This window comes from Cinclus cinclus, chromosome 3 (assembly GCF_963662255.1).
Source record: "Cinclus cinclus chromosome 3, bCinCin1.1, whole genome shotgun sequence".
Taxonomy (NCBI): domain Eukaryota; kingdom Metazoa; phylum Chordata; class Aves; order Passeriformes; family Cinclidae; genus Cinclus; species Cinclus cinclus.
Window position 1 is genome coordinate 115,157,581 of NC_085048.1, and position 12,812 is coordinate 115,170,392.

A 12,812-nucleotide genomic window follows, 5' to 3' on the forward strand; every position below is an offset into this window, starting at 1 on the left:
CACATGAAAAAACATATCTCAAAATAATCAATCAGTTTATTAAGACTGTAAGATGTGGAGATTATTGGCTCCTGCTAAATTCTTCTCATTGTGTGAAACGCAATGAGAGCACAAACACTATTATTTACACTTGCAAAAAGGGTCTGTAAGAAAGAAATGTTTAAAAAAATATATGTAAAATAAAATGAGACTAAGCAACCTGAATAATCAGAAAGTAAATCAACACCAACATAAAATATGTATATCATCATATGCTGCTTTCCATGGCCCAAAACATCATGAAACACAACACTTGCTTGGCTTAGATGTAGAAAAATGCGGTGCACTTAACCTTTTATTTTTCTTTTTCCTTTTTCTTTCTCCAAATACAGATATACTGGAAAAACACCTTAAAACCTTAGCAGTTCTGGGGGTGGGCAGCTTCCTAAGCCTAAGGACACCGGGATGTGGCAGGAGCTGTGTCCCAGCTCCTTCCCTGGCTGCCTTTGAGGACTGGGCAGGAAAGCCTCCCTCAGGTGGGACTCCCTCCTTCAGCCCTTCTTCCCACTGCTTCTCCCTCCCTTTTCCCCTCTGGCCCTGCTGGGCTGCTCGTTCCCTTGCTGTGAAGTGACACCTGCCTGCTTCCATGAAGGAAGGAGGAAGAGGAGGAAGAGGAGGAGGAGGTGATGGCCCAGTGGCCAGCAGGGCTGTGTTGGGATGCCTGCTCAGCTGTATTCCATGCAGGATTCCAGTGGCCATGCGTGGCTCCAGCCAGTGCAGGAGTTGCCTGTCCATGCATTCAGGATGAGTCTGCTTTATATGTGGGCTTTGGGGGAGGATTTGTGAAATCTCTCCTGAACAGGAGCTTTCATCTGCCAGCACCACAGAGATATTTAGCAGGACCACAGATAGCAAGTGACATCCCAACAAAAGCCATGGGTGTTTATGCCTTTCTCTAGAGGAAGCAAAGCAGAGTGGCACTGGAGGCCTTTTCCCTTCCAAGTTCAGCCAGAAGTGGCCAACGGGCTCGGAACACCGTAGGCAGGGACAGATGGATGCACACACACAGAAACCACCTCAGCAGGAAGGCACTGCCCTGCCAAGGAGCAAACCTGTCCTCGTGTCCCAGCAGCAGCTGAGCATTACAGCATCGGGAAGCACAGCACCCCCTTCCCTGCCACAGCAAACTTACTGAAGAAGGAACAATTTTGCTGCCCAGTGACTACCAAGGACTGAGCAGTGTGGTCCTCAACACACTCAGAGCTTTATTTTCCTTTTTTTTTTTTTTTTTTTTCCGTTTTGCACAGTACTTTAGAAAGATCTACCAAGAAGAAAATGAGGACTGTTGGGTATCCAGGGGAGGGAAGATTAGGAAGAGAGAGAAGCATCCACCCATAAAAACATACCCCTTCAGACCTCAACTAAGAAAGTATCCAATTATTTCTTAAATGTCCCCTAGACTTTTTGCCTCAGCCTCCTTGCCTTGTTAGCCATTCCACATATTTATTATTCTTTGCATGAAATAATACTTCCTGACATCTGTTCCCAGTTTGTTTCTCTTTAATTTCCATTTATAGCACATTTTCCTATCCTCTGACCATGTTAAAATAAAACAATAAGTATGTTTGACACAGTGCAAGTTACTTAAGATCATGATCCTTCCCTGACCTTGATTTTTTTTTTAAGTATGTCCTAAAACACAGAAAGCACTTGAATGAACTTAGTTGAAAAAGGCAACAGAAGGCTAAGAGAATCACAAAGCACTCATTTCACAGCGGTGCTGCCGCCAGTGAGTCAGGGAGCAGCACGAGGAGCAGTTTGTGGTTACAGCCCAGTTCCCCTCTGACAGGGATCAGCTGAAGGCTGATTTGGGGAAACAGAGGTGCTGGGGTCTCCATGAAACCAGAGGGTGGAACCAGGAGGTTGTAAGAGGGAAGGCAGCAGTGGGACAGGAACGGCAAAGGAAATGTTAATTCCCTGTGCAGTGACACAAATTGGCTTGAAGGATGTTTCCCCTTCTGACCAGGCAGATGGGAAAAGGTGCCCTTCTCTTGCTCTAAAGAGATTTCATGTCCAAGTGCCATTTGGCAACTCCACAAGCAATAAAATCCCAAGGAGAAGCGATGAGGAGTGCTTTAGTTATGGCACGAGAACATTTTATGTTGTCATCTCTATATTGGTACAAGCCCTCAATGTAATTTTAGCTCAGGAGAGGTTGCTTATGAAGCGACTATAAAATGGCAAGAAGCAACGTAGCCTCCAACCAAACGTGTGCCCACACCTTCCAGTCAAGTGACAGAGCAAGCCAGGAGCCAGGATTGTCACCTTTATATGGACTACCAGGCAGCTCTCCTGCAAGGAGAGCCTGCCAGCCTGCTCTGTACAAGTGCTGGCCTGCTCAGGCCCCTCCAGCTCCTGCTGAACCAGTTGAGTGTGGTGGGACATCCTGCTGTGACCAGGCTGGCAAGGTCGCAGCCCTGAATGGAAACAAACGGAACTGGAAACCCTTCTGGGAGCCTCTGCCAGCACAGAGGCAGCAGCTGCTCTGCAGCTGGGTGTTCCAGCACAGATAAGGGCACTGCATAGCCAGGAGACATCACTCACAAGTGAGTACTGAGTGCCAAGGGCATTTTCTTTCACCCACATTCCAAGCTGAGTTTGTACACACTTAGAAACCTTGGGTTCCACCTGAGACTTTCTCAGGTCAAACCGAATCATGAAAAACAGGTCTAAGAGCAGCCAAGTTCAGCTGTGCTCTGACAAAGCACTGGCTCCTCAAACCCACTGTGCAGCTCCGAGCCAGGGCTGAACCACTACAGCCCAAGAGCCAGAGGGTGATGAGGGTGGATGGTCTTTGGGGAAGCAGATCAGAGGTGGCTTTGAAGGCTCACCAGCAAACAGCTGGATCTGGCATTCTGGGCATGCAGGGCTGCTCCCTTTGGAAAACCAGCATGTCCCATTGCCCAGGAGGTGCTCCCCTGATCGTCCCCTGGCTCCTGCAGCCAGGCTGGCCAGCCCTGGGGAACCACTGAATCCTTGGCAGCATGGGGCTCACAGCCTCGCAGGAAGGTGTGTTTGTGCCTCTGCTCCCTGAACTCCCTGCACCTCATCTGCTTTCCTGGGCTTTAACTCTAAGCAGACAGAGCTCACAGAGGTGGATTTGTCCTTCAAAGTCCACGGTTTGGAAGCATAAACATGAGTTCCCCCTAATCTGCCCGTTTCCTCTGCTCATTTCTCCTCTGCCACAACTGGCCAATTTACCTTTGCTGTTCATCCAGCCCAGCATCCACAGCATCTGGAAGACTCCATAAGGGACTGAGGGGAAAAAGAGAAAAGCCCTGCTACACTCAAGGCCTGACTGTGCAAAGCTTTGTGGTAACAGCGTTGCTGCTGCCTTGGAAAACAGGCTGGGAGGAGGGGATGAGAAAGCTTCACAGTGTGATTTAGCCCATTCTTGGGGTTATGATCCGGATTTAACCAGCACCACCTATTTTATTTGCTGAAATAGGAATTATGAAAAGGTACCGAGGGTGATTTTTTTTGTAAGCTGCCATCTCTTTATTTGATTAAGTAGTCTGAGTCAACAAAGCCATACTCTCCTCTATTTCTGACAGTTTCTTCAGCATCTGGCTCACCTTGGCCTCATCAAACTCCAGGCAGAGAAACTCTGATTCCTACAAAAGAAGAGAGAACAATATTTGAGAAAAACAATTATGTTTGATCCCTGTGCAGAAAGAAACGTTTGGTGAGGAATTTGACAGCTTAACTCCATTTGGCCATGGACTTTCTTGCATTTTCCTGTCTGATTAGGAGTGTTAATTTTTATCAGTGATAAAAATCCAGGTGGGATCTGCCTACAGCAGATGTGTTTGCAGGAGACTGCCTGTGAAAGTGTGAACAAAAACCTGGAATATCTCTCGCAGCATTCCTTGATTAGGAAGCACTGGAAAAGTCAGATCTCAAGCAATCCATGAGTTAACCCCTGTGGCTCTGAGGAGCACCACGAAGAAGACAGACCACAGACCCTTGCTGAGTTAAACCACTCTCCATGGATACGAGCAGATCCGGACAGCACCAGCCTACTCTGAGCAACTGCTGCAAGTTGGCACTGCAAAGCCAATGCCTCTTCAGCTCCTGCTCAATCTCTCTAGTTTCAGCATCCTTGTTTTTCCAGACCTGACTAGAAAAGTCCAGAGCAGCCTTTCACAGAACAGCTACTGCAGGAGGAGCAGCTTTTCTTACCACCCCAAAATACTCCCAGGATCTGTAACACATTTCGAATTTCACAGAAGGGATCTGACAAGAGCTCTCTGTAACCTGACCGCTCCTTGCTCCACGTGTGCTCCAGCCTCGGGCAGGTTTCTATCCTGACCTTTGGGGAAGGAGTGGCAGTGCCGTGCGATGCAGGGATCTGGTCCCTCCCCAGGATGACCTCCAAGGCCAAGCTCCTGTTGGCATCTCAGGCTTTCCAGCCACAACTCTGCACCCCGAGTCATGTGAGCCCATCCACAGATTTAATCAGGCCAGTGCTGCCCATGCAGCCTTTGAGATCTGCTAAAGCTGATTTCATGGCTTAATCACAGGGGAATGTGAGTGGATGGGAGGACATGGAAGCGCCTACTTCTGGAGGAGATGCTTTTGCCTGAGCCTAAGGCAAAAGGAGGACTTTTTTTTTTTTTTTTTTTGTTCCCCTCCTCAGGTTTTGTCAGTCAAAAGGAATGTAAGTTGATCATAACAAAACTCTTTGATTATACAAAACTCTTTGATTACACAAAGACACTGCCACTTCATGCAAGTGTAAGTGCACTCATGAAACATTCTTTTGGCTATAAAGCAACTAAAACTCTCCCATGTGGGCTTGACAGTGCCTGGTTATCCACTCTCATGTGAACCGACCTAAAACCTGACCCAAGAGGACTGTAAATCAGGCTGCTCAGAACTGAGCTTCAGTTTTATTTAATGCCTTGTTAGTTTATCTCCCCCATGAAAAACGGAACAAAAAGAAAGACGGGGCCATGAAATACAGAAATCCTTATTTCTGTGAGGATCTGTAAGGATACCACCAATGTGGCATCCCTGCTCATCCTCAGCAGGAAACAAGGCATCCCTTCTGATCCATCCTACTGCTAAAAAATAATTCAGCCCCCTTGGAGTTAAGCAAAACTGAAATCAGTCACAGACTCCAAGTCCTGAAGTCCAGCACTGCTGCTGCCCGGGCTGGAATCTGGGGTTCAGGCTGGGAAGCTGAGCTCGATGTCCCCAGGAAGGTGTGGGAATGGACACCCATTTCCTGCAGCCTCCTTGGTTTTGTCCTTACATGCTTTCCCACCCCTCCTCCCCTTTCACCCCAGAGCCTGGGCTATAAAAAGGAGCTGCAAAACAAAACATCCAAGAAACACAAACTGCCCCCAGCTCTGAATCAGGTTTTCTAGGAGCTGCAACAACAGAGTGCTGCAAAAATATTTATATGAGAGACCAAGAGAAGCATGGCTTTTTCTGTCTCAGTAGCTATACTTAAAAACCCTGTGTATTTTTAGAAAACCAACCCTCACAAATTGAAAACTTTAAAAAATTGCAATTGTTCTCTGTTGCATCAGTTTGGCCAGCTACTTAAAATGCCTTCTAGCAACTTTGACACACATCATATTTTTAAGTTATAGCCACTACGTTGGAACAGCAGAAAGAAACCCCTCTGAACGGAATTCGCTTTTAATCTTATTCATATTCATTTCCCCTTGTTTTGGAAGCCTCCTACAACAACATTCAGCATTTCAAAGCCACCAGCCAAGGCGCCAGACCCACTCTTAGAAGCCGTCTCAACTCCATGCAGTGCTTGTAAGATCATTAGTGGTTCTTTGTAAAGGAATTATCCCAGCTTGAATTACCAGGAAAGCGCTCTTCAGTGAGTGCAAAAGCATCAGCTTTGGATGCCTGTGTGCAAACACAGCCTGCCAGCCAAGTGCTTCTGGACTTGCTGGAGCAGTGGGAGTATTGGAAGGGTTTAGGAGTCATCCTTATGGAGCAGGCAGTGCAATCGCACTGCTCTGAAAGAGGTTTTTATCCCCTTCTATTATTTTAGGCTTTGCCTTAGAGTAGGATGTTTTAAAGATTTAGCTTCCCCTATATGCAAAAACCCAATCTGTAATGTCACTAAAACTTGCATTCAAAACAGCCTGGTACCCTTCACTGTGATTAAGAACCCACGTTGATTTTCAACCTCCACATTTTTATTTTTTTTTTGTCAACAGAGACAAAAAAGAAGTCAGAATTCCAACAGAAGTCAGAATTCCTATTAACAAAAGTAGGAGAGTTCAGAAGTGCTGCCTGTTTGGACATTTTGGTTAAACCAGAGATGTTTTAGCACAGATGAATATCTGACTGTTCCCATTACCGCAAACGCAAAAGCCGGTGGGGGATAAATAAAACCAGGAGCTGGTACCCAAGACATTTGCTGAGAGCCAGCACAAAGCAAAGGTGCCCTGGAATTCACAGCACATCAGCTCCCCCAGCAACACCCACGGGCAGAAACAAATGTCATTTTGGCTCCAAGGCATTAATTAAACACAAAAGACAAAATACTCATTTCAGAATAAATCCACTGCTGATTTTCTTTTTCTTTTTTGTCCAATCTTGCAAACAAGTGTTAAGAGATTGCTTCTCTGGAGTAAAAGAAAACACACACATGGGCCTAGGTATAACCTGTTGTTGCCAGAAAGTCTGGTTTACCTGGTAATGTCAACTCTCCCACTTCCTCCAAATTTGCTAATTCCATGTAAGTGCTGCTCTAATAAAACACCTACAGGGACTATCCCGTAAATATTATCCCAAGTCACAAGTGTCATTTTATTTCAGCAGGAAAAATCAATCACAGAATCACAGGATGGTTTGGGTTGGAAGGAACTTTAAAGCTCATCCCTGGGCAGGGACACCTTCCACCAGACCAGGTTGCTTCAAACCCCATCCAACCCAGCTTTGAACATTTCCAGGGATGGAGCATCCACGACTTCTCCAGGCAAACTGTGCCTCACTACCCTCACAAACAAGAATTTCTCCCCAATATTTTTTTCTAAATCGACTCTCTTTCAGTTTAAAACCATTCCCTGTCCTGTCACTCCATGACTGTGTCCGAAGTCCCTCTCCAGCTCTCTTGGAGCCCCCTTTAGGTACTTAGGAAGGGGCTCTAAGGTCTCTCCAGAGTCTTCTCCATGCTGAAGAATCCAAACTGTCTCAGCCTGGCTGAGATGCTCCAGCCCTGGCAACACCTTCATCACTCCCCTTTGGACTCATTCCAGGGGGTCCATGAGGATTACTGGTCAGTAATGGTCAACTATGAGCCTCCATCCTCATGGTTCAGCACCAGAGCAGGTTTTGCCTGAGCCAGTACCTGCTCACAGGCTTTCATGGTACAGAAATGCAAATCTTGATTAAAAAAAGAAGAAGAAGAAAAAGGAAAAAAAATTGGGGGGGGTTTGGCGCGGTTAGAAGAAAAAAAATCCTATTTTTTTTGCCCTCCCCAATGCCATAAAAGGCAAGAGAAAAGAAATTAAATACCATACCCACCACCCCACAAAATCTCAACATAACCAGAAATTCAAAATGGAAATTAGACACTTTTTAACAGTGCAAGGACACATTCTCCTTGGAAAAGGCACATCCAGAAGTAATTTTTGCAATGATGCTGCCAAGCTCTATCACAGAAGCCTTCCTTCACTGCAGACTATTCTTACTCATTACTGTGGTAATTTGGTATTGTGCTGCCCAGTGGTAGAAAATAAACCCTGATAAATTCAGCCCTGCACTATAAACTTGCTTCCAAACCTTTCTCTGGGTGGCCTTTCCCCAACACCTGGTGCACACCATTCCCAGGTGACTCCCCAGGGCTGCCTGGGTCAGAGGGACCTGTCCTGTCACAGGTGCAGAGCTCTCTCCCATCCCCTCTTCCATGCAAACATCTCCTGCAGGAATGTCACAGTACACAACACCCAGCTTGCATGAAAGATCCAAAAAGAAGAAAAATTTTGGATTTTAGCTTGTATTTCCTTCTTCAAAAATCACAGTAATAGGACATTAAACTGGGTAGTTCCACAGGGTGGAAATATTTCATGTCAGATGTTTATGAGAGCAATTTATTTTTTGCCATTTAGATTCTCTCGTCAGGAACATCTGATAAACGGTAAAAAGAAAATAAAACCACAAAAAAGTTGCCACAAACCAATGCAGAATGACAAAAGTGTGAGATGCTGCATTGATTCTCCTATCACCTTGCATCAATCGTGATCCCACTGCAAACTTCTAGAGTTATTTTTATATTCATTAATATTCTGCAAGATATACTGGGGCATATGATGACAGCAAAATCTAGATAATTCCACAAAAATCCATTGATTTCATACTCCCACATTTCTGACAATACTAAGTTCATTATTTTTAATTCAATTCAGAGCTATTTTTGCTACATATCTACAATCATGCTCTTCAAAAACCCTAATGTGAAATGCAATTCATTTCCATAATACTGTATAAAATAAAGCACAAATATTTGTAACTGAGTGCCTTTCAATTCTCCATTATTTTGGTATTACATGAACCAGGAACCTCTTAAGTAAATTATTATTACATCCCCTTAAAAAAAAAAGTTACCTCGATTGCAGATTTTTTAATACTTTTAATGTAACATCAAGCCTGTAATATCACAGATTAAGCAGATTAGGGATTGCAGAAAATGGAACAATTCCAGAGGATAAAAGTAGGTCCCTGATACTGCACAGCAAATGTAATGTCATTCCTTTTACATTATCAGCCTCTTGAAAATAGTCTACCTGATATTTTATATCTTACATGAAAAATGAGCATTTATGGATGCAGCTTTAACCTGCTGCTGCCTGGGCCTTTTGGAGGTGCAGATTTCTTTTCAGGAAGTGCTGAAGAGAAACAAAGCCAAACCATAATTTAATCAGTGTAACTAACTGGAAGGTAGCATACTCTGTACTTTTTATACATTTGACATTAAAAAGCTAACAACATTATTCTTAATAATTAACAACAAAAAGTTACAATACTTTTATGAAAGCCTCTTCCTGAGTGGCTCTGTTGTTTTCAGACTGGTGATATTAACTTTCATAGGTTTCTGTAAACCTTCCAATTTCTCTCTTTTTGACTTTTGTCTTTTTAAAAATCACACTGATTTGCACCCGTTTCTGGTTTTTGACCTTATGCATACCCCATACCCCACCCTGAGTGCCCTGCTCCTGCACAGACTTATTGCTCCAGGGGTTTCTCATCCACTGCTGCACTCAAAAACCTTCTGCCACGGTGTGCAAGCACAGAGGCTGGCAATGAACAAGTGGTGGATGTCCAGCACCGGTTTGGGATTAGTGATCCCTGATTTCTGCTCACCAGTGAAAGGGCTCTCAGTGCTGAGCAGATGCTGTGAGGACACCTCTCATCCACTGTGGATGTACCCTCAGCCCAGACCTCACTGATTAGGGGAGGCAAACATTCCAATGCTGAGGGCAGCTCCATGTGGTCAGAAAGGAAAGGTTATAAAAGCCACAGTTCTGCTGGCACCAACACATTGCAGAAAAAAAGAACTCGTTTATGCTGACAAAATGCAGATTTAATTCTCACTTATGGATGACTCTCTGCAAGGTTATGCCTGTAACTTTTGGTGTGGCCTCACCTGATTGATTGCTGTTTGCTAAGCCTGCTCACCTGGTTCCTTCCAACACCTTTTCACAACCTCTTCAGCTGCCTGAGACTCAGGCTACCCCACAAAATCTGCTGCAGTCACAGGAGCTCACAGAACAGAAAACCCTTTCTGGCTCTCCCTCACTGAGGAGTGGTGGATGTCTGATTCTGTATAATGCTGCATCTCCACTCCAGAACACGCTCAGATTAGGCTAAATTCTCTTGGAATTGAGCTGTTGGACAAAAACTCTACCTTGAGGTGTTCAGAGTCTCCTAAATTTTTAAGGCATCTTTTCCATGAGGGCACCAAGAGGCACCTCTCTCACCTTGCAGTAACCTTGAGCTTACTATTTCCAAGGTTTGGTTTTTTCCTCCAAAAATCCTCCCCGCCCCCCCATTACAGCACTTATTAAAAAGACAAGAATGTATTTAAAGAGAAATCTCCAAAGTACTTTTTTTCCCCTCATAGTTTTGATCCTGGATATGGGTAAAGCAGTTTGGGAAAGGATCCAGCCTGGCATGGGAAATGCTCACCATGTAAACTGGTCATAGCTGAAGTAAAGGGCTGGGTAATCCCAGCCAAAGGCACTGCCAGAACTTCTGAGATAGGAACAGAATTGAGACAAGGAAGCAGAAAATGATGTGATCTAATTCCTGGTGCAGGAATGGAAAGTGAAACCTCTTCCTATCTGAACTGTTTCTAAGAAATGATGCAAAAGCACACACTCCTCTGCCCCTACAGCCACTGCTCTGTCAAAGAAAGCACAAGACTGTTTCCATTTGAATTCCAGCAATCTTTGAAAGCACAGCTGAGCTCCAGCTCTTTCAAACCCTAAAACAGTCAGTGTGGAATGTTTAATCTTTAACAGAAACATCTTTCCTCTGCTGCTTGTCTGGCTTGAGGTAAATAGGTGTAATGGCACGCCAGATCAATCAATTAACCTGCTTAGGCTAATGACACTGTCGTGGGGACCCTAGTATGCAAACTCTTGAGCCAGCTGCTATTTAAGCAATGGTGTAAACAGAGCTAAAATCAACTAAAAAATTCATGAAGAAGTTTTAATAGGAAAAACAGAAAAAAGACAGTAATACCTGTAGCTTTACCAAATTGTACACGGAAGCACATAAAGCCAGCATAAAAAAAAAATTAAATTACCTTTGTATCACTGTGAGATTTGAAACAAAACATGTATTAAAAAACTCAGTTTAAAATAAAAACTATACATAATATATAACTGTATAAGAATATGTATAGATGCAGATTGTACAGTTAAATATATTACATAGAAAACTATATAAAAACTATTTAAGAACTCCATTTCTGGCAGGACATCAGGATCTCTCACAAGGGTACCAGCGATGAGAAAGCTCCATCATCACTTATTCAAGCCCTGCCCTGCTGTGTCAGCTCTTCACTAAGAGAGTCTCTCAGTGGAACCACTGCAAGGTGAGGTTTTCTCCTCTCAAAGTCCTCTGCAGGGGACCTTAGAGGGTAAATGTCCTTCCTTCCTTACAATCTGCATTTTTCTACCTTGTTTGACAGCTGTCCTCGTTTGCTTGCACCATGCTTTGTTTGGATGGTGTTTTCAAGGCTGCTCATGGAGCTGAAATAGCACTCTACAGCTTTCCCTAGACATGTTTCATCTCCCAGTACCTAGGCTAGCCTTTGTTTTTTTCAATCTTGTAGCACTTAATTGCAGTGTGAAATTAGTCTAAGAAAAAGAGTCCTCACTGATGCATCTTATGCTTTCACACTAAATCCAGCTTTTCTAGTGAAAACAATCTTTAGATCTGGAATTAATTTTCATTACACTTTAATTTACCTATAACCTAACATGGGAATCCTTCAGCATGGCAAAAAAAACCCCAAAACAAACGTAAATCAAATATCACTTATTATACCTCCCCAAACTTTCTCAGAATTAAATGTCAACAACTTTATGTTATTATTTATAATTCTCTTAAATGTTTCAGGAAGCACCCTATCACAGTATCAAACCCCCCCTGCCACTGAGGCATGTTTTTTTAACAGGGTATCACCAAGACCTTGGTTAACTCCTAAGGACACAAGGAAATTTCTGTGTTTTTAATGTAACTTTTTATTAAATCAAATCCGTGTCAAACACATTCCTCTCTGTTCCTGCAATAAACAATACCAGGAAAACAGGAATGAACTCTGGGAATAATAATTACTTTTGTACCAAACCAATCAACACAATTAAAGTAATCTGCATTTAGAAATAATCCCACAGTTAAAGAATGCACTAAAAACCTGAGCTGAGAATTCCTGACCTTTAGGAGGCTGTGTGACTTGGGATTCTGGCATGTTCTGGCTGAGAGTACTACTGGCTTGCAGGCTGAATAATGTGGTTAGCAGCCCCAAAACAGATTGCTCTTGCTGCCTCACAGATCTTTCATGTTTATGTGCTACATGAATGACTCAGGAATCCATTCATGTCCTGCCTAAAAGTATTACACCAAATATAAAAGCTGAGTAGAAACAAATATCCTCTTCCAACCCAAGCCATTCTGTGGCTCTGTAACCCTAAAACAGTTTATTTTCCATGAGAGCAGACAGTGCTGGCTCCTGTTGATGGCAAAGGCCAGAGGATCTTGGCTTTTCCACTCCAATCAGTCTTCAGTCAAGGCCATAACTGGTGTTCTCAGAGAAGAGACCAAAGATTAGAATTACTTTGAAACAGCATTTTGGAGTATGATGTGTTTTAAATCCTCTTTTCTGCTCCTTTCTGAACACTGCACACTTGCCCTGTGGTCTGAAAGGCACCTGGATTGCATGGAACAAAAGCACGTGAGGGGTAAGTGGGTCCTGTTGCTGAAATGCTTCAACACCCAGAGCTGAACTAAACATACAAAGGGGGTTTATTTTGGTTGCTGTAATTTTGCAAGTAGTGAGCAAAGGCAGTGCAAATCCTCTGCTGACTTATGTCTCTTAATGCCAACAGGCAATGCCCTCAAAAAGCCTCACTTCAAGAAGTCCCTATATTCTTCACCTGAGCTCTGAGATCAGCACGACCCAGCTACAGCAAATACGTTTTAAGCCTACAAAATGTCATTTTTCAGAGCTAATTTTTGAAGGGCAGCTGTTTGAGCCCTTGTGTCCTGGCCATGTTCATAGCAAGCAGCAA

The 12,812-nt window shown here is 43.8% G+C and overlaps 1 protein-coding gene across 1 annotated transcript in view; it reads right to left on the minus strand.

The window, feature by feature from the left end:
* Nucleotides 1–3,520: 3,520 nt before the first annotated feature.
* The window catches only part of COMMD1 (copper metabolism domain containing 1), a 59,185-nt gene continuing 49,893 nt past the window's right edge, over nucleotides 3,521–12,812 (minus strand). The window contains exon 3 of the mRNA XM_062489473.1: nucleotides 3,521–3,653. Within this exon, the coding sequence (XP_062345457.1) occupies nucleotides 3,546–3,653 (108 nt within the window). The 3' untranslated portion in view covers nucleotides 3,521–3,545. The remainder of the gene's footprint in view (nucleotides 3,654–12,812) is intronic.